This window comes from Anguilla rostrata, chromosome 11 (genome assembly GCF_018555375.3).
Source record: "Anguilla rostrata isolate EN2019 chromosome 11, ASM1855537v3, whole genome shotgun sequence".
Classification (NCBI taxonomy): Eukaryota; Metazoa; Chordata; class Actinopteri; order Anguilliformes; family Anguillidae; genus Anguilla; species Anguilla rostrata.
In genome coordinates, this window is record NC_057943.1 from 3,461,470 (window position 1) to 3,482,763 (window position 21,294).

A 21,294-nucleotide genomic window follows, 5' to 3' on the forward strand; every position below is an offset into this window, starting at 1 on the left:
GAATTTAATATAAGGCACTGGCTATGGACCTGTGATTTCTCAATGTGATATAAGGCACTGGCTCTGGACCTGTGATTTCTCAATGTGATATATAAGGCGCTGGTTCGGACTGCGAGATTCAAAGGAGATCGATAGCCAAGGCAGCGCAATCTAATTAGCCAAGAACTTACTGCTGGGAATAGCAGAGTTACGCTGTCATGGCAACTGGCTTCTGAGGGCATAAGCTTCATCTCCACACAATACAGCAATCAGTCACCAAGCCCCAGCAACATCGCACTGATTTCACCGAAAAGACGCATGACACACAGGCACGATGCGGGGCAGTGGGCCACATTGTGTGTACGCTCCATAAAAATCATGACTTCCATCCCCTCTATAAACCTAACCTGCACTATATGTGAAAAAGTATCTGGACACCCCTTGGTCTGGGGCTGTTTTTCATGGTTTGGGCTGGGCCCCTTAGTTCCTGTGAAGGCAAATCTTAATGCTACAGCATACAATAACGTTACAGATGATTCTGTGCTTCGCCAACAGTTTGGGGAAGGCCCTTTCCTGTTTCAGCATGACAATGCCGCTGGGCACACAGTGAGGTCCATATAGAAATGATTTTGTTGTGATCAGTGTGGAAGAACTTGACTGGCCTGCACAGAGCCCTGACCTCAACCCCATCAAACCTCGGGGATCAATTGGAAAGCCAACTGCGAGCCAGGCCTAATCACCCAATCGGTGCCCGACCTCACTCATGCTCTTCTGGCTGAATGAAAGCAAATCCCTGCAGCAATGCTCCAATACCTAGTATAAAGCCATCCCAGACAAGTGGAGGTTGTTACAGCACCAAAGGGTGGACCAACTCCATATTAATGCCCATAATTTTGGATGAGATGTTGGATATCAGGTGTCTACATACTTTTGGCCATGTAGTGCATGTCGTTGATACACAAAGATTATAAACACATTTCAAAATAGTCCAAAGAAATTGTATACTAATAAGAATTACCTGGATTAGATTACATTCACGTCAGGTGATCAGAACACCTTGCACTGTTTGCAACTGGGGTTCATCCTGCCAATGCCGGTCAAAGATTAACAAGCTTCGGAAATCAATTTTAGTGCCTCTTTTATGCAGTATGTACTTACACAGAGCTGTTATTCATATTTAGCCAACAACGGCTAAGATAAGTAAAGATTAAAAAAAAAAAAGATTAAACGCTATTGACATCTGCAAGAAGACGCGAATGAGATGTTGTAACATGCAGTACATTTGCTATTAGGAAAACATCGATAAGCGCACTAGCGTCTGGTTTGTTGTTCGATGGGGAAAAAGACAGCTGCGTTCGTTAGGTAGGCTATTAATAGCTTAATAGCTGCATACGGTCAGGGACTGACTCGCACTGCGAATCCATTAAGCAGAATGTTCTAGTAGCTTCCTGGTGCCATCCATTTAATCACAAATTCACACACCATTACGGCTGATATTATCAGCCTTAGTTCTCTTTTTGTCCCTGTAAAAAGCCAGACTGTCCACGGATTAATATGATATGATATGATAAGATAAGCTACACATTTACCTATTATGTCATCACAGGGCTGAAGAGTAAGAACTATCAAGTTTTTTAATGTGAATTGGATCTTTTTATTCACCATTACCCTCTTCTTTTATAGAGAAATCAGACCTCATTGTGTAGCAGAGAGTATATCCTGATAACATAAATAATTTAAATGTAACTAACGGACCTGTAATTGGTTGATAAAATGTTTGTTGCGCCTCTGTTGGGATGCCATGTGTCATAATGCCAGGCGTTTTTCTACTCTACACTGACTTGCTTGCCAGACAGAGCTTGCCTTCAGGCTTTCACCAAACGTCAGCAAATCTTTCTTGGAGAAAATAATCACAGTATACATTGTTTAGTGGGGTTGGCTGAGGCTTGAATGAAAGAAAAAAATTTATATCAATAGGTGTGGCAGGTTTTTAACATTAGTTGTAATTCATTTCTGTGCACTTTCAGAAACCTTTATTACATTTTCATCTTTCTCCATCTGTTTTGTTGTGTAATTACTTGAGCTTGAATAACCTCTTCCAAGTAGTTTGTTCTCCAGCGTTTCTGTTGATATTTTGTCTGAGCCATCAACCACTGATGTAGCATTTCAATTTCTTTTGGCAGTTTTTATTCTTTTGTCTTGAGCTGTTGTTTTTTTAAAGATGAACTTGGGTTGATTGGCCAGTAAAAGTGCATTTAATTGCATGCCACACGAAAAGAGGATCTGCTGGTTGTATGTTATGAGAGAAAAACAAAATTTGTAATGAGCATTTTTGTTCTGATTGTAAATCTACTATCTTCCAAAAGTTTTTATTTCATTTCCAAAAAGGAATGCTAATATACTGAAGCAAATAAATATATATAGATAGATAGATAGATAGATATAGATATATTTAAAACATCCTGTAGAATATCTTGTAAAAATAATGCACAGCACTACAGAAACAGACTGAAAACTTTTGAAAGCCGCTGTAAAAATGGGTGAATATGCCTGTTGCAAACGAGTCTGCGCTATGGAACATTCACGGCTACAGTCTCATCCTTGCGTACGAATCCCGGGTAACTGTGTGCGTAAACGCTTTAATGATTAATTTGCTTTTCCATGGAGGAGACTTTGTCCTCACGTGGCCTCAGCAGGTATTAATGTGCCTAATTCAGGGGGGCTGAATTAAATATACCCAATCCCATGGCATTTATAGAGTTTAAATATAACTTGGACACACTTTAGGCGTTAGCATTTTGGGCAGTACACCAAAACACATAGCATCGATTACCTGATTTTATTTATTTATTTATTTATTTATTTATTTATTTATTTATTTTCTTTGGCTGGTTTCTTTACGTATTCGGTCCAGTCTTTAATTAAATCCTATTTCCCTGAAATCTGAGCCTGAGTTTGAACTGGCAGCGCGAGCAGACACTGCTGTGCTGTCGGGGAGGTCCATCCCTTACCTTCAGGCGTCAAAAAAAAAAAGAAAAAAAAAGGCATATTTAAAACCTTCCCAGAATCCCACAGTCCCAAAGCTAATAGAGAGAGAACATAACACAAATGAATGGCGCTGTGTGTGCATTAAAAAACACGGCTCGATGCTGAGGGTAGCGGCAGAGTGGCAGAAACATCTTGTCCCGTAACTCTACCGTATGCCTGGGAAAGGAAACTATGAAATCATTGAAATAAAAACAGCAGATTTGTTGTCGTGGGGGATATGGGTCTCATGGTGCAGAGATGGATATGAAATTGCGCATTGTTCTCTGACGCAGGGTGGAGGGGTGTCACTGCCTACGTGCGTATGCGAGTCAGACGGACGCGTGACGCGCGTCAGGATGCGCAACAGCGTCTCACTGCCTCTGTGACTCATACCAGGGTCCCACCCCTGTGCTCACACACACACACAAAACACACACACACTCATATGCTCACACACACAAAAAACACACACACACACGCTCACACACACAAAAAAACACACACACACACACACTCATACGCTCACACACACAAAAAAACACACTCATACGCTCACACACACAAAAAAACACACACACACACACTCATACGCTCACACACACACACTCACACGCTCACACACACAAAAAAACACACACACACACACACTCATACGCTCACACACAAAAAAAAACACACACACACACACTTATACGCTCACACACACACACACACTCATACGCTCACACACACACGTCACTCTCCACTCACATGCTCTATTATTAAACATCCATCTCCCAGCTCGTTTTAAACCCTAACCTTTAAAAGTTAGAGCTGCACCGCTGACTGCCTGGATAAAAAAGTAACACTTAGTTCACCTATTGATAGGGTGACCAGATGTCCCAGTTTTTCACTCTGCACTTTTTACAGGGACAACCCCATATCAGAGCACTGTTTACAGGGACAACCCCATATCTCAGCATGGTTTACAGGGAAAACCCCATATCTCAGCACGGTTTACAGGGACAACCCCATATCAGAGAACTTTTTACAGGGACAACCCCACATCTCAGCACGGTTTACAGGAACAACCCCATATCTCAACACTTTTTACAGGGACAACCTCATATCTCAGCACGTTTTACAGGGACAACCCCATATCTCAGCACTTTTTACAGGGACAACCCCACATCTCAGCACGTTTTACAGGGACAACCCCATATCAGAGCACTTTTTACAGGGACAACCCCATATCTTAACCCATTTTTACACGTTTCGCACAATTCGGGCCTACTACGTTCCAATGGGTTTTCAAAATACAACTGCCATTATTGTAGGTTCTCTCTGCTTCACGAACACCAGGTCCTCCAGGAAGTCTGGTCACCTGACCTACAGTATTCGCAAGGTTAACTGAGGGCACTGCAGCACTGAAGGTGTGCGGAGCACAGGTGCCGGTAACGCCTGACGATGTGTTCAGCAGGCCAGACGTGTGGATCATATTACACCTGGGGAAATGAACAGTGCCGCTGAAGCAGAACAGGAGGAGATGAGCGCGATGATGTTGCTCGGAAAGGCCCGGAGAACCAGAGGGAGCTACAGCTACACCCCGCGGCAGTTAAAAGGGTCCGGAGCGTAGACGCAGAGCCGAGATAAAGTAGCCAGGCGAGGGGTTGCAGTAAATCACGCCGGACTAAATCGATGTAAACCCCTGCTAAATGAATGGGCCGCGGAGGTGAGCAGGGTGAAATGAGTAATGGACGTCTGGCGGCTTGTCATCGCTCGGTCGGTCCAGACCACGCCTCACACGTTTGTTTGCTCTTTAACCCTTTGAAGCGCACGTTTTTTTTTTTCTTTTTTTTCTCAAAATTCCAAGTCAGTGTTCTAGAACTCCACTTGCTTATTCAGTTACCACTGCAGCGATTGTGACATCCAGCACTTGAATGTTCGGTTATAGAACATTCTAATTGCATTCTAGAACATTCTCTCTTACACCTCAAAAGGGTTAAATATAGCAGCTTGGGGTGTATATTAGTCACCCTTGGGGACACTTAATTATTCTGAAATGGCTATTTTAGGGATTCGCCCGAAAGAAGCATCCGTTTATTCACAGGTCTCACAAGCCTCCACACCCTACTCACTTTTAGCCTATCAAGCGCTTTTAGCTGGAGTGCACACGATTATCTTTGAATTGGTTCAGTTTCTCATTCATCACTGTACTCTCCCTCATCATCTTCCTCAACTGATTCCCCTTCTCTTTTTGCATTTCTTTTTCCATTCTCCCCAGAACCTGTTTCAGATAATAATGCCTTAGCCTTAGCATTGTTTCAGATAATAATGGGGCGACTTAGCTCAGGAGGTAAGACCGATTGTCTGGCAGTCGGAGGGTTGCCGGTTCAAACCCCACCCTGGGTGTGTCGAAGTGTCCTTGAGCAGGACACCTAACCCCTAACTGCTCTGGCGAATGAGAGGCATCAATTGTAAAGCGCTTTGGATAAAAGCGCTATATAAATGCAGTCCGTTTACCATTTACCATGCCTCTCTTCCCTTTCCAGTCAGTGCAACCAGTGCAACATCACCTACACACCGCCACTCCCTTCTCACCTTCCCCTTTAATCCATCTGTCATTCTGCTCAACACGAGTCACGTGCCAAGGGGGGGGCACACACATGAATATTCAGTCCGTCCATCCGTATTCACACTGTCCTTTTCCACCGATTCCGCTGACATCGGCACACAGAAGGCAGCTGGTGTAAGCCTCCTTCTGCGGGTCCCTGAAAAGCGCTCTGGCGCGCACACAGCAGTCAGATCTGCTGGCTTAAATGGACTCACGTTGGTCCCGGAGAGACCGGGGAGGATTGTGTCTCTGCTGGACGCGATGCCCGTGATCCTGTCTCGCTGACATAACCCCGCTTTGCTGCTCCGCCGCTAGGCTGTCGGGGGCCTTTCAGTTAGAGGACCCGTCTGAGAGCAGACAGATCTGTGCACAGTGGAAACTGTGCGCTATATTGAGAAGTGTCTTTGATGGGGGCGGCTGGATGAGTCAGTGTGTGGGGAGAGAGCGGGAGGAAGGTGGGCCGGGCTACGCTGGGGCGGACAGGTGTCTCATAGCGGGTGTGCGCGCGCGTGTGTGTGTGTGTGTGTGCGTGTATGTGTATATGTGCATATGCGTGTGTGAGCGTGTGTGTGTGTGTGCGCATACATGTGTGTGTTTGCTTGTCGATGTATATGAGCATGCATGCATGCATGCATATGTGAGTGTGTGTAAGTGTGCGTGCAAGTGTGCATGTGTGTACATGTGAGCGCATGTGTGCATGTGCACGTGTGTGCGAGCATGGGTCGTGCTTGTGTGCTGTGGGTGTGGTGTACAGGGGTGTGAACAATAACAGGATAGCATCAGGGCTGGGGGAGGGTGAGAATGACTGGATGACATCCTGCAGTTTAAATCTCCACACACACCTCTGACTCATATTTCACCGAACGGAGAACAGGAGGGGCATGGGGGAGGGGAGGAGGAGGAGGAGGGAGGGGAAGAAAGGATGTGGGAGAGAGAGAGGAGAGAGAGCGAAGGGTTGGTAAAGATGACAAATTTTTCCATTAACTACGCCACCATTCATTATAAGAGCCCCGTCCACAGAGCTCCTCCAGAAAACCTGCTGATGCTGCCGTCTGTCTCGTCACACAAACTGTTCCGGAATGTTCCGTCCTGTCCTCCTCAGAATTGGAAATCAGCCTCCTGAAGCGCCACAACACTTTATTCTTTACTCTTGAGCCTTTACAGTATGATATTACTCGAATTTTTTTTTTGGAAAACGTTTATTTTGTGCTCATTCATGTTCACGAGAAGAAGCTATGCGAGTAAACCAAAATCCTGGGGAAAGCTGAATGAATTGTGGGGTTTTATTTATGTCGATGTATTCAGTCCTACAAAGCAAAACAGAACTGGACAACACAATGAGATTAATTGTGCTCTTCAGTTCGTAATAACTGCCAATTCCGTTGGAAGGACAAAGCATCAGATGGCTGAGAGTTCTAGTTCTACCAGGCGCACGTCCACGGATCTGGGCATGTTTGTATCACGCTGACAAACTGTGATTTTCAGTTATCTAGCGCACCCAAAGCACTTCCTCCATCGTGAATGGGAAGATAATTTTTCTTGTGAAAAAGAAAAAAAAAAAGTTGCAAAATGGGCCGATGACAGCGTATCATTATGACCTCAATGTAAAAAAAGGGTGACAAAAACGTACAAAAATCGGTCAAATAACTGTGTGCTGACTCCCGCTGCCACTCAGCTTCATTAAAACGTGTCGCATTTCATCTTTGAGTTGCCAACACAATTTCTTTGGGTTTGTTACATGTAGAATCTTCCGATATAAACTTGCATGAAAGTTCACTATTGTTTCTTTGTCGGTAACTCTGAGCCCATTCCTGAGCTGCACTGTTTCTCATTAATGAACACTTTCGCATTATAGCACGTATGCTTATACTTGAGCAAGTCCAGCAAGTACAGGCATATTTTAGAAAATAAATTACATAGTAAGCAATGGCCATAGCTTCTAGTTTATAAGTCTAGCAAGTAAGGGCATATTTTAGATAGTTACCTATCCTAAAATTCACTGTCTAAAATATGCCCGTACTTGCTGCTTACTATGTAATTTCTTTTTAAAGGAAAAGTTTGCCGTTCAGTTGTTAAATGTTAAATAGTTATCTATCCTGAAATTCACTATTTAACATTTAACAACTGAACTGCAAACTTTTCCTTTAAAAAGAAATTACATAGTATGCAATGGCCAAGCCCATAGTTTATAAGTCTAGCAAGTACGAGCATATTTTAGATAGTGAATTTTAGGACAGATAAATATTTAACATTTAACAGCTGAACAGCAGATACCTTCCCTTTAAAAATAAATATTTACTCTTCTTCTTTTTACTTAGACAGGATATTGTTTAAATATCCTGTCTTGCCTTGTTTAAAATAAATGTGATGGCTTTCGATCCATGCTGATTGGCTAGGCTTGGTGGTGAGTGTACGCCGGTTAAGTGTGACTCTGATTTGATTTGTCAACTTATCTAAATATGCTACCAGTATGAGTCACTTCTCCATCAAGAATTAACAAGATTTTACATTAAACACAAAAAATTTGATTCTGGTCCCGTATGACTCCATGCTCACTGCAATTAGAGAAACATGTGTTGCTATGGAGTGTAGCCAGGTTGCTAGGTTATGAGTGAAACATACTACAAGGTATGTACGTACATACACACATGCGTACATAATACACATACTGTATGTATAATTACTTGCCGGTAGGCTACATTCTGAAAACAACTGACTCTCGTCTGTGAATGAGATTACTGCATCTAAGTGATACAGACGCTGTACAGCATCGTGCACGTTGTGCAAATCCATGTCAAATAGCAATATTGTATGCTTTTGTGTGTGCTTGTAAAGTGCAAATCAGTGCGTACTTGTAACCCATTTGCCAATCAAGCGTACGTCTTAATTGCTCAGCCCAGACGTTAATGTTGTGGCGAGGAGGAGCCATTGGTGTTCAATCAGGATCTGTCACACTCGTCCATACAGGGGCTTTCACTGAGAGAGCAAAAAACAGAATTAAAAAGTCCACAGAAGTGTATTATTGTGTAAAAACTGGGACTCTCTCCACCATTAAAGTTCTTAGGAAAGTAGGAAAGACGTGCTTAGACGTGCAAACAAGTGCACACGCTCTACCATTCAGGTAACTGAAGAAGGGACCCACGCCTCATTTTAATTAACCATGCCCTCATGTAATCATTATCAGAATGATTATAACTCCGAATTTAACGGAACACTTCTCTTCTTCTAATCAAAAACCTTTTCTCGACTAGCCGTAGGTGTCTCTCTTCAAAGGTGTGCCTGTGAGTGTGTGTGCGTGTGCGTGGACGTGCGCACTTGGAACTCTGGTGGAAAATTTCTGATAACATCCATACACTTGTATCCCCTGACAACTGAATCATTTCACAGAGAATGTGTGCCCACGTTTTAAGTCATTACTCATTCAACGTTTTTAAATACGTTTTTGTGTTCTCATGAATAACCGACAGCACTCTCAGTAGCACTTCACAAAATGGTCACAGTGAATTTGCATTAATTAATGTTGTTAACTACTGACGACTGAAAAGTCAATCTGTACAGCTTTGTTAATGCCTTTGTACATCATTAATTAACAACTAAATTAGTTAATGCCAATTCATATCAGAATAAAAAAATGTTATCCTTCATTCTGTGTTTCCCTAATGTATAAATAAGCACAAAAATAATATATTAGTTACATTTTTTGTACTTGTCAACTGCTAACGAATGAAAAGTTCATTTGATGCATAATGTATGTATTTGTACTTTATTAATTCACATTATCAGCTACATTAGTAAATGCCAGTTCATGTGACCTTATTGTAAAGTGCTACCCTCTCTCTCTGTCTATCTCTCTCTCTCGCTCTCTCTCTCTCAGTCTCTGTCTGGTTCTCGATCGTCCGGCGGGATTCACCGCCTCCGGCGCGAACTGCGCGACACCCTGCCCTACGAGGCCCAGATGATGTCATACCCCCCCGCGGGCGGCGCGGAGGGGCGGGGCAACGAGCTGTACTACCCCCCCGAGGGGTGGAGGGGGCAGGCCATGGGACAGGCCCTGCAGCGATTGGCCGAGGACGACCGGAGGCGGGACCAGGAGGCGGCCTACCTGAGCGGCCTGCTCCGTCTCCTCGGCGACGGCGACGCCAACGGCCCGAGGGCGGGCGAGGAAGAGGACGAGGAGGAAGACGAGGCGGAGCAGGAAGGCCCCGGGGACTTCCAGGGGCCGTACCCGCCCGACTACGACGAGACGGACCAGGGCCTGAACATGGCCAAGCCCCAGGCCGCGTGGCAGGGCCTCCTGGACCCGCAGCTCACCCAGGCCCTGCTCAACCGCTACCGCCAGGAGAGGCTCCTCCGGGCGGGGCTGCGGGACAACCGGCTGCAGGAGGCGCGCGGAGAACCCGCGACGGACGCGAAGGAGGAGGAGGTGCTGAGGTGAGGAGAGGGGAGGGGAGAGAGCCAAAACCCATCACAGCCCTTCACTCCACCCAGTGTTTCCTGTGCTATGGGTCGGGACCCAAAATGGGTCGCAGGAGTGTGTGAGGTGGGTCCCGGAATGAGTCTGTAGTCCCCTAGGCGGTGCTAGTATGAGGATTTAATGGGTCTCCGAAAGGTACTGAACTTAAAATTTTGTGTCCTGATATTAAAAAGTATTTCTAATTTGGGCCCCAGCATTAAAATGTCTAAGAACCAGTGGCAGCAGGGTCTTCATCCTGGATAGCGTGTGACAGGGTCCCCAATTTTGATCAGAAGGCCGGGGTGAGAATTTTAATATCAGACTGTCTCGTGACCCGAATTGGATCGCGGACTGCGAGGAGGGCACATAGGTCTGACCGGACAGTTCCTGAGGGAGTGCGCGAGCGTGACATTCGGGCTGAAATGTCAGACGCGTGACAGTTGGCAACCCTGGTAACCCTGGCGACGCTTGCCGATAGTGCGGTAACGCTGGCAACGGTTGCTAACAGTGCATTAGCGGATAAACACTCCAACCTGCACGTTATTTCCCGTACACCAGTGGAGGGTGTTTACACCACTGTGCTGTAAATGGCCGGGTTAAGAGGTTATCGAATGCCCACAGGCTAAACAGTCAAACATCACAATGACATAACTGCATGACAACAGTCACAGGGCAACAAATAGTTAAGGTAATGTAAAAAAGCAATAACACAATGGCTTGTGATATAGTGCTGGCAGTATCATTTACACTGGAGTTATTGATCCACATTGATGACTGTCAAAATAGACAAACAGATGGCAAAAGCTAGAGCTAAGAATAAACCTTTTAACCAATCAATAGCCTAAGGCTCAATAGCCATTGGTTTCTCATTGTCTGGCCTTGTAATACGAGACAGGTCAGTCTCGATAATAGTTCAATAGAGTCACGTCCTATTGAATGTTAAGCATGATAAATGAATGTTTTCCCTTTTTCATTCAGGTACCTTGTTGGTCGCGTGCTGTCCAGCCTGGCGTCCGACACTACCCAGAATGCCCCGGGCCGCCTTTCGAGGCGGGACCTGGGGGCGGTGGGCGGGGACGGCGCCGGGGGGAGGGTGTTGAAGCGGTCCCGTCGCTCGGCGGACCCCGCCCCGCTGCCCCCCTCCAAGAGCGAGGCCTCGCTGCTGAGGGTGAAGAGACTGGGGGACGATGAAGACAAGATGGCCGCCGGAGCGGCGGCGGCGGTGGCGATGGCGGGGGCGCGCGGCGGCGGCGGCGGCGGCGGGCTGCAGCGGATCAAACGCATCGACGCCGACCTGCAGCAGGGGGGGAGACACGTCCGAAGGAGGCGGGCCCTGACCTATGACCCCAACCTGCTGGCTCAACGCATCCTGCAGTACCTTCCGCAGTAGAGCCAGACGGGGGCGGGGGGGAGAAAGACATGGCCGCCACATTAACTGCACCTGCCTACACGCTGCACACGGACATCCACGCTAAAAACAAAAAAACACACTTTTAAAAAAGAACTATATCAGCTTGTGAGGAAATAGACAAAGCTGTCTGCACCCGAGACAATTTGCCTCCAGAGAAAACAATGCAAAATAATTTAAAAAATCTCCAAAAAAATTAAATGAAGAAAAAAAAAAATGTATCCAGTCGAGGTTAAAAATTTACTCTGCTTTAACATAATAATAAAAAATGCAAAATGTGCTTGGTGTAACTGACAGGAGAGCTGAGCGATGGATCTGAGAAGAAAAAAAACCCTCCTCACGATCGTGTCACGTGTCAGTCAGTCCTTCCTCCATCAGTCAAAAATCTTGGAAAAACATTTCATTCAGAAAAGGGGAAAAGCGAAACACTTATATTTTCCTGTTTCAACAGCCTGTAATTATTCTGGGGCTAAGCGGAAGCAGAGGTCAGAGTTACCCACCACTGAAATGGCTAAAATCACGTAAAATGAATCTCTCCACCACACACATACTTAAACGAGCATTTATTTTTTTGCCATTTATCACTCCAATCCTTTTAAAGTGAAATCGTATGGAGGTAAACTGATTTTCACATGGAGGGGCGACTGAAACTGCTGTCAGTTAACTGTCAGTCTTAACCGTTCCCAGGTGCTAAAGTTGAACTACCTGTGTATTGAGGTGTTTTGTGTGAAAGTGTCGTTGGATTTGGGCCCAGTTATTTTTTTATATATTAAAATTTATAAACACTTAGTCTAGTCTAGATGGGAGCGCTTACGAGCTACAGCCAGTGGGGGAAGGAAAACACATCTATGGAACTTCCTTGTCAAACAATTCGCATTTCGGCAGTTTGCGGTTTCAAATGCCGCTGGATGGTATTCTTTTTAGCTGTATTCAATAAACAAACGAATGTTCACCTTCAAAATGATGACCTTACACACCGGTGATATTGCAGCACCTTTTCATAAGGGACCAACATTTCCGCCAACAGATGTAATGATATTTTTGTGACGAAAGATATTTAGGTATTTATTTTTTACCTGTACCAAACCCCATTGCAAGTCAACACCGCGGCTGTTTAGTCTCATGACATGTGCACCACTATGAAGGCGCAAGCAGAGGGAAATATGTGGTTCATGACGGAACGCCAAATATCTACAAATGTACGATCAATATCAAGATACCGTATACTGTAAGTATCATTTTCAAACCCATAAAAGATGTCCATTAACCGTCAATCAGAATGGCACATTCATTCTTAGAGGAAGTATAACAGCCGCAGCGCGAGCCCGTTGTAGAGAGCATTTGATGCCCTTAGCCGACGATAGCTTCTGAGCAGCCCTCGGCGTTATTGACAATAAAATAATGACAATTAATCCATATATCTATACACACAGCTGGGGAAACAGGAAAGAGAGCGCATCCCTCAGTGTTCAGGTGGTGACTGTGGACTCGAGGCCAGAAATCGCTCCGTTATACAGAGAGAGTTAATTCCGTTTTCCCGGGCTAGCAGCTGCCGTTAGCACAGCCCAAAAACAGGCCCGTGGATATCACAACTGCAAACCCGAGCTCGCTTTATCGTTTTCAGCAATAGTGCGACTAACTCCCTTCTGCTTCGCTTGCGCGAGCGCCAACGTGGAATATCCTACCCTGGATCATAAGGCTTTCCCTTGTCCTACTTCAATATCTCAATATTTTTGTTGGTCACGTTTTATTCTGTAACTGTAGAAGAAAAAAAGCAGTGGTTCCGATTATTGTAGCTTTATCGATATTTGTGCAGTCTGAGATCTTGTACAAAAACACGGTTGCTTAACTGAATTTTTTGCAGACTGGATAACCGTATACGATAATAAATTTCTATGTGGAAAATGTGCTGTTTGTTTCCTGTTGCAATTTAAGGCCCAGCTTGCTTTACATATTGCTGACAAAATATTTGTGTTTTGACTTATTGCTGTTATTAATTGATGTGAAATAAATTCCCTCAAACTGCAAGCATGCTTTGAACAGGAAGTCATGCTATCATCACACAAAGAACAAGAAATAAATCTTGAATTTCAGATGCAATATTTTGCCTGTTTTAATGGCTACTTTACAGTCATATACAATAATAATATTAACAGTCAGAAGGGCATACCCGGTGAAATCTAAAACACGTACCTTTCCAAAACAAGGGAAACAAATGTTCTTGGTATGTTTTGGACAAGTTGCAAAGCTTCCACAGTGGTTTTATGCTTTTACTCTTTAAGGATCAGGATCACAAATACTTGATTAGAATGCTCTTACCAGAACATTCTAATGATGTCACAATCACTATTGACAACTGGAGTTCTAGAACACTGACTTAGAATTTTGAAAAAGCATTCAAAAAAAAAAAAAACCTGATCTTAAAAGGGTTAATACTTCCAGTTGTAAAGAAAATTAGTTAGAAAATTGTTAGTGTTTCTATGAAATCGTCTACATTTTTATGAATAATATGTATTCGTTGTAATAGGAAATGTAGCTAATGAGGGCTGTGCGGAAAATGGATTTCCAGGCATCAAGAATTTCCCCATTCTCAAATCTACTGACATGTTCATGAATGTCGCACAAGCCTCCTTTCTCACATTTACGTATGAAAAGTATTGCACAGGCTCTCACTGAGATTGAATTCCATGGGCAGGCTCTCAGAACCAGCTGATTCGTACTTCCGAAACACCGCCATTTTTACAATTTCATTCGTTACCATTATATAATAAAAATTATTATTATTATAACCACAAATGTAACATACTGAAGCTTAATGTTTAATGATATAGATAATGATATAAAGCACATATACCTTAAAACACCAAGGCAGCAGCAAGAAGCCCATGCAATTAAAAACTTCAACACGTGCTAATACAAACCTATTTATCATACAGAATTCACATACAAGGGACTACGTTTAGGAAAGGCATATTTAAATGAGCTGAGAATGAGAGAATGCAGTGCGGAGAGACCGGTGGGCTCTGAAACAAAGCGCATAAACTTATTCACAGTTATTCAGTAGGCTATTTCTGCACAGAAAGAGGAACAGCGTGAAAGAAAAATCGTTGCAAGTCCCAAAGTCGACGTGATACATTTCTGTTCCCACGCAGTAAAATGCTCAGTGTTGAATCAACTCTTCCAGAGTTCATACGAGTCCACTACGGCCTTGTAAACTCTGTCGGAGTTGAAATAGCACTGGGCATTTTTACTGTGCAGCGTGCAGCGGGTTATTTTCATAATCTCATGTTGAATATTGCACATTGCCCCTTTGAAATACACTGTATGAAGTAGCTTACGAGGTGATCTGTCACAATAAATACATGGAAAACACCGTCTTTGAAAATAGAATAAAACTGACACATACTGCTTTGTCGGTGTTTGAATTGCTCTGTTGTATTTTTATTGCCTTATTAGTGAAAGCTGACCTCAGGTGCCTTGTAAAAACAGAACAAACAGAACGATCCTCTCGAGCTACTGAAGATAAGAGCACAGCAACCGAACGGCAACCTCGCGCCTGTCCCCAGCTCTCCCTCCTTCTATTTAACCGTTTTTTTACACAGCAGGGGACAAGATGTGAAATGCAGTAAGGAAAAAAAAAATCCCTGTCTCTCCCGCGTCACTAAGGGGGAGAAACAGGGAAGCTGTTGCCAGGCAACTGTTCATTACATAACCGGAATCTTGCTTGGAGATGATGTAGGGAGGAGTATGTTTGTTTCTTGTCGCTCGCCGTTAGAGAGAGAACAGCGTCGTCATGAGAGAATCGTCCTCTGAAGGAAAAACAAGTAATGCGTGTAAGGAAGTACAAGAGGCATAGTACAGAGTGTAAAAATTTCAGTGTTAAATCAACACTTACAGAGTTTATACAAGTCCACTATGGCCAGAGTGGACTCATATAAACTCTGTTAGAGTTGGATAAACACTGCAAACATTTTGCTGCATTTTGTCAAGCTGAGTTCATATTTTTCTGTTCCAAAAATATGTAATGATAAAACTGCAGGTGACTGCAGGCATGGTAAAATCAGCTCTAGCAGGTGACTGACTGTCACATGTCCCTTGCATGTTGCAGCTTATTTACCTAGACCTGTGCCTTTGCACATTACACTGCATGCATGGGGTATACATTTTCTCAGACTTAAATAGCCACCATGAGCTTTCCTACTTTTTCTGTATTTCTTTTTTTTAAACAGTTGGTCTTACAGCTTTTATAACTGCTGCTAATTAGTTTGTGTGAGTGAGACTGTATTAAATAGATGCTGAATTACAAGTGTGATAGTAAGTATTTCTCAGCCAAAAAAATTTATTTATAGAAATAATACAGAATGCAACAGTGCACATTTGGACAGGAGGACAGATATATAAAAGGCTCACCTCTCTCACTGACAGACAGCTCTGATGAGGTCATAGGACTCCTACGCAGCTAAAAGCAACCCAGTTACTGCAAAAAAGGGGAGGAGGAACGTTGGGTTAGCGCAGTGGTTCTCAAACTCGGTCCAGGGGTCCCCCAGTCCAGAAAGGGCCAGTGTGGGTGCACACACACCTGATTCTACTAATCAAGGTGCATAGCAAAGACTCCTTTCTGGATAAGACTGGGGACCCCAGCTCTAAAACAAGAAAAGCTCCTAAAAAAAAAGAGAAATTAACAGCTTGTTAAAATTCTGGGACTGCAGTTGAGGTTGGAATGAAAGCCAGCGTACACAGTGGGGTCCGCCCAGGACCCGAGTTTGAGAACCACTGGGTTAGTGATATTTCTGCAGGGGGTCAGAAACACTGGCTATGACTCAGAAATGATTAGCAAAGATGTTTAAAAAAGATGCCTCCTGTGGTACTGTGTGAGATATTATTATAAAAGGAAGGTGTCCAGCTGCATCACTGATTAATAATTCATGGATGTGGTTTTAATGGTCCCTTAAAAGTTTCTGGTTTTGGGATAGCAGTCTATGAGCAAAGTGCACTGTCAAATTTGTCAGCATTAATTTAACTCTAAAGGAGTTTATATGAGAGCCCAAGAGGCATAGTATGGGGCAGTGGCTGCGGGTTCGATTCCCGGGTAGGACACTGCCGTTATACCCTTGAGCAAGGTACTGAACCTGCATTGCTTCAGCATATATCCAGCTGTATAAATGGATGCAGTGTAAATTCTATGTAAAAAGTAGTGCAAGTCGCTCAGGATAAGAGCGTCGGCTAAATGCCTGTAATGAAGTGAAAAGCGGTTACCAGCCCATTGTGTAAGGTATCATGTGTACTCTATCAGAGTTGGTTTACCACTGAATATTTTCACCGCGTGTTTTTTGGCTCTCACCGTCCTTGCCGTCCTCGGGGAGCAGCGCGTCCTGCCGGTTCCCCAGCACGAAGGCCAGCGTGGCCAGGATGGCGGCGTCCAGCACGCCCAGCATGGCCAGCACGAAGGCCCAGTGCACAGAGCAGTTCCCCGGGGAGAAGCTGCTGACGCGCTCCCCGCACAGCGCCCGCATCTCCGCGCACTCCCAGGAGTCAGGGAAGAGCACGCAGGCCAGGGCCAGGCAGAACCCTGCGGGGGCGGGGGGGGGGGGGGGGTAGAGGAGGTGGGGGCGGGGCAGAGTGAGAGGAGGGGGGAGAGAGGGGGGGTCAGCCTCTTCCATCTCATAACCCAACCTCTTCACAACCCCGCCATCTCATGTATGAACCTCTTCACCATCTCATCATCTCACAGCCAAACGTCTTCACTGTCTATCTCATAACCAAACCTCTTCACTATCTCACTATCCCAGAACCCAAACTCTTCACTATCTCATAACCCAACCTCTTCCCAACCTTACCTCCTCTCTTCCCCACCATCTCTTAACCCAATCTGTTCATAACCCGACCTTCTTCCTACCTCAGCATCGCATAGCCTAACCTCTTCACTGCTTCACCAATCCCTCACCATGGCCCAATCATTACCTCGTTACCCCATCGCCCCTGCCCTAGCCCTGCCCCGCCCTAGCCCACACCCAACCCCCCCCCAGCCCCCCCTCACCAGCAGTCAGCTGCAGCCAGGCGCAGATCTTGTAGACGGTGGCCGCGTTGCAGAAGCGGAAGAGGCAGAGGCAGCCCACGCTGACCCAGACCATGGCCAGGGAGATGCACACCAGCACGGCGGGGGACTGGAAGGCGGGCAGCGGGGTGAGGGTGCGCAGCCCCCCCCGGCACTCCGGCACGGGCCAGTCCGACTCCAGGCACACCTCGAACAGGCCCAGGGTGCCGGCCAGCGGGGGGCGCGCCCCGCCCTGGAACCGCTGCTCCCGCGTCCCGACCCAGGACGGCTGGATGAGGATGACCACCTCGATGATGGCGAAGCACAGCGTGCAGATGGCCCACAGGGCGCCCACCGCCCGGGCGCTTCGCACAAACTCCGTCTGGTACAGCCGCGCCACCTCGGCCGTGTGGGGCTGCATGGCCACCCGCCGGGCCAGGGGGGGGCTGGCGGGCGGGGGGGTTACAGGGCACTGCAGGAAGAGTAAGGAAGATTGAACGGTCCGTTGGTTACAGTGCAGAGGACAAGCCGCCTAGCACACGCAGAGAAAGCAGCCAGAAGATGCCTGAAGTGTCTGCACATATGTCAGATCAAACTAATATTTTACTACACATTAATGTGACCTGCTGAGGCAATATACAGAGATTAATAGGGCTGGAAAAAATACATCTATTTTTAAAGCAAGAATTTGAAAATGATTTCACACTTCGAAAATAACATTTATTTATGTATTAGCCTAATAGGTGTTAATGAATCCATCAACTGTTGCAATAGGCCGTTACTGATAATAGATCAAACAGAATGGATATGAATTAATGACAGAATCCTGGAAAACAGGCGCATGCGTACAGCGTACGGTGAAGCATAAAAGGTCACAGCGCTTGCCCACAGCCAGGGACTGCATTCAGATGGGGGAGAATGAATAAACATCGTAAGCGCAATCTGGTCAGGCAGCAAAGATGGAGGGACCGGCTCGCGGCATTCTCTCGCTCGGATGATGGATGGAACATGAGGAGGCGAGGGAAGAGGGTGACAGAGACAGGAGAGATTCACCTCCTCCGCCGCCAGAGATTCACCTCCTCCTCCTCCGCGGACTCCTCCTCCGCCGTGGGACTCCTCCTCCGCCGTGGGACTCCTCCTCCGCCGTGGGGCTCCTCCTCCGCCGTGGGGCTCCTCCGGCTCTGGCCTCTCGCTCCAGTAGCTGGGGAGCGCCGTGAATTCAGATAAAAACCGGAGACGATGAATCCGGGGGAACGGGGAAAGGAAGGAAAGCGTAAAATCGGGAGGACGTCGTCTCCGTGTTTCCCCCCCCCACCCCTCCGAGGGAAATCGCCGTGGTCACCGTTCCCCCCCGCTGCCACAACCCGCGCGTGGGCCCCCGGACCATAAACACTGGAGAGAGGAGCTGTGGTCACGTGTGTAAAAAACGCAGGCGAGAGAGAGGGGGGAGAGAGAGGGAGAGAGAGAGAGAGGGTGGGAGAGAGAGAGCCAGAGAGGGAGAGGGGGAGAGAGAGTGGGAGAGAGAGAGAGGGTGGGGAGACAGAGAGAGGGAGAGAGAGAGAGGGGGAGAGAGAGAGAGCCAGAGAGAGACAGAGGGAGAGCGAGACAGGACAGACAGACAGAAAAAAAAGGAAAAAGCGTTGATGCTGAGTGGGGGGAGGGGCTCTATGCGCCGTACTGCAGAGCAGGGCAGTCATGCAGAATGCAAAACAGAATCATCACAGGCGGGGAGCGGGGGGGGGGGGGTATTTCACAGACCAGCCCTGTGACGCATTCACAGAATTAAAGAAAAAAGCAACGTACTGGGTGGGGGGGTGGGGGGGGGGGCTATATTTCAGACTGTGGCATGATGGGTAGACGACTCCAGGGATGGAGAGCGAGACACGCTGAAGGGAAAGAGAGGGGGATGATGAAAGGAGGATGATGGATTGATACTGCGGATATTAATCAATGACGTACCGCTGCACTCTCTAAGTCCAGCCAGGCCAAGGCTGCTGCACAGATGATACAAATCAGCCAATGATTCCCCCCCCCCCCCCTCCCCTAGGCATTTACACTAAATAACAGAATTTAAAATATTCAAACAGTAATTTTGGGTAACACAAAGAAGAAATTTACATTATTTTGCTTCATTCTGGGTAATGTAATTTCAAATGATTCTCATTAACATCAGTTTTAAAAAAAAATATTTTAATTGTGGGCATTGGAGATGCATTTGAGGTGCAGCACCTGTTCCCTTAAGATGCATTGTAGTGGTTCAAAGCAGTAAGGAGGGAAAGATGGACAGTATTAAGGAGGCGGGGGGGTAGGGGGGGGCGGAGGAGGGAGCTTAGTAAGCTACTCTTTTGTAAAGGCCAGTAGCTGTCTTTAACCTCTTGCATTCCTTGCATTAATTCTCAGAGTCCGGAGGTGAGCTGGTGGACTCAGCTGAACTGCAGAGCTGCCTCGGGTGCGTCAGATCCATCGTTGGTATTCAATCTGCAAATGCAGTAATCAAGGCTGTCGTCCGAGGTCATCCGCTGCCCACAGTGTGTAATGTGGAGCACTGAATAAATGAGTCGAATCAGACTCGATCAGCGGATTGAAGATACGTGGTTCTGCCAATAAAACCTCTTCGCTGCCTGAAGGATTTGCCTCACGGATCCAAAAATGAACGCTTTGTCTCTACAGCAGTGCTTCGGTGATGGACTTTTCAGTTCAGGTAATCTGACTCTTAACTAACAACGTGTTCAGGGAACAGAAGGGATTTCTTCCTTAATACCAAAATATACCCACCGCAGTCAAAGGCTCTCCTGTGGTTTGGCTGCTCTTGCCAGGAGAACGTTCCTAATTTGTGAAATGAAAATCGATGGAAAGACCTGGGAAGGGTGATCACCATAAACAGAAACCCAAGGGTGTAATAAAAATAGAGAGGGAGGGAGGGAAAAAAAATAATTGGACAGGAAATACTCTTCCTGCTGGTCTCCCAACGCGACAACACCTGTAGATGCGTGAATGAGACAACCTCTGTGCTTCTTCTGAACTACACAGAGTAACAGCCACAGTAATGAGCTTTGACCTTCCCACGGGGACTGCATCGAACAAAAGGGGGGCGTCGCTTGGGAGTGCGGGGTAAAAACAAAAATGCTGGTTGTGCGTCATGCTAATCAAACGCAGGACCCATCACATTACAGCCATTCAGCGGACACCCTTATCCAGAACGACTTACACAACTTACTCATTTTAACATAGTAAAAACACTGATATGAACACTGATATTGTACTGAAGCAATGTAGGTTAAGTACCTTGCTCAACATCACAATGGCCTTCTGGGAGACTGGACCAGCAACCTTTATGTTACAAGCCCAGTTCCCTAACCAATACGGGCACAGAAGCAGTCTCACACATTGTGACAAAGGTCAAGTGCTTTTGTGATGTGTTGTCAGGTATTTTGGGAGCTAGAGTCCCTGTGATCTCACCTCACTATACACTTCTGAGCACAGGTACACTACATGGCCAAAAGTATGTGGACACCTGACATCCAACATCTCATCCAAAATATGGGCATTAATATAGAGTTGTTCCTCCCTTTTTCTGCTATAACAACCTCCACTCTTCTGGGAAGGCTTTCTGGACCAGTGCATGATTTTCTTGCATGCCGTAGCATTAAGACTTGCTTTCACTGGAATTAAGAGGCCCAGCCAAAACCATGAAAAAGAGCCCCAGATACTTTTGGTCATATAGTGAATGGCAGCCAGGCTTTCCTGAGGAATTGTGGGATTTTTCCATGGGCGTTCGTTTCTAGTGAATATGAATAAAC

At 45.9% G+C, this 21,294-nt stretch overlaps 2 protein-coding genes across 2 annotated transcripts in view; one reads left to right on the forward strand and one right to left on the reverse strand.

Annotated features, from left to right (window-relative positions):
- pcsk1nl (proprotein convertase subtilisin/kexin type 1 inhibitor, like) overlaps positions 1–13,560 on the forward strand; it is an 18,488-nt gene extending 4,928 nt beyond the window's left edge. The window contains exons 2-3 of the mRNA XM_064300534.1: positions 9,474–10,030; positions 11,031–13,560. Coding sequence (XP_064156604.1) covers positions 9,474–10,030; positions 11,031–11,442 — 969 coding nt within the window. The 3' untranslated portion in view covers positions 11,443–13,560. The remainder of the gene's footprint in view (positions 1–9,473; positions 10,031–11,030) is intronic.
- Positions 12,022–18,946, reverse strand: lhfpl4b (LHFPL tetraspan subfamily member 4b). Its single transcript, XM_064300533.1, has 5 exons — positions 18,548–18,946; positions 17,498–17,966; positions 16,802–17,029; positions 15,871–15,937; positions 12,022–15,269 (listed from the first exon to the last, which is right to left on the reverse strand). The coding sequence occupies exons 2-4, from the start codon at positions 17,913–17,915 to the stop codon at positions 15,912–15,914; spliced, it is 672 nt and encodes a 223-aa protein (XP_064156603.1). The 5' UTR covers positions 17,916–17,966; positions 18,548–18,946; the 3' UTR covers positions 12,022–15,269; positions 15,871–15,911.
- Positions 18,947–21,294: the final 2,348 nt, after the last annotated feature.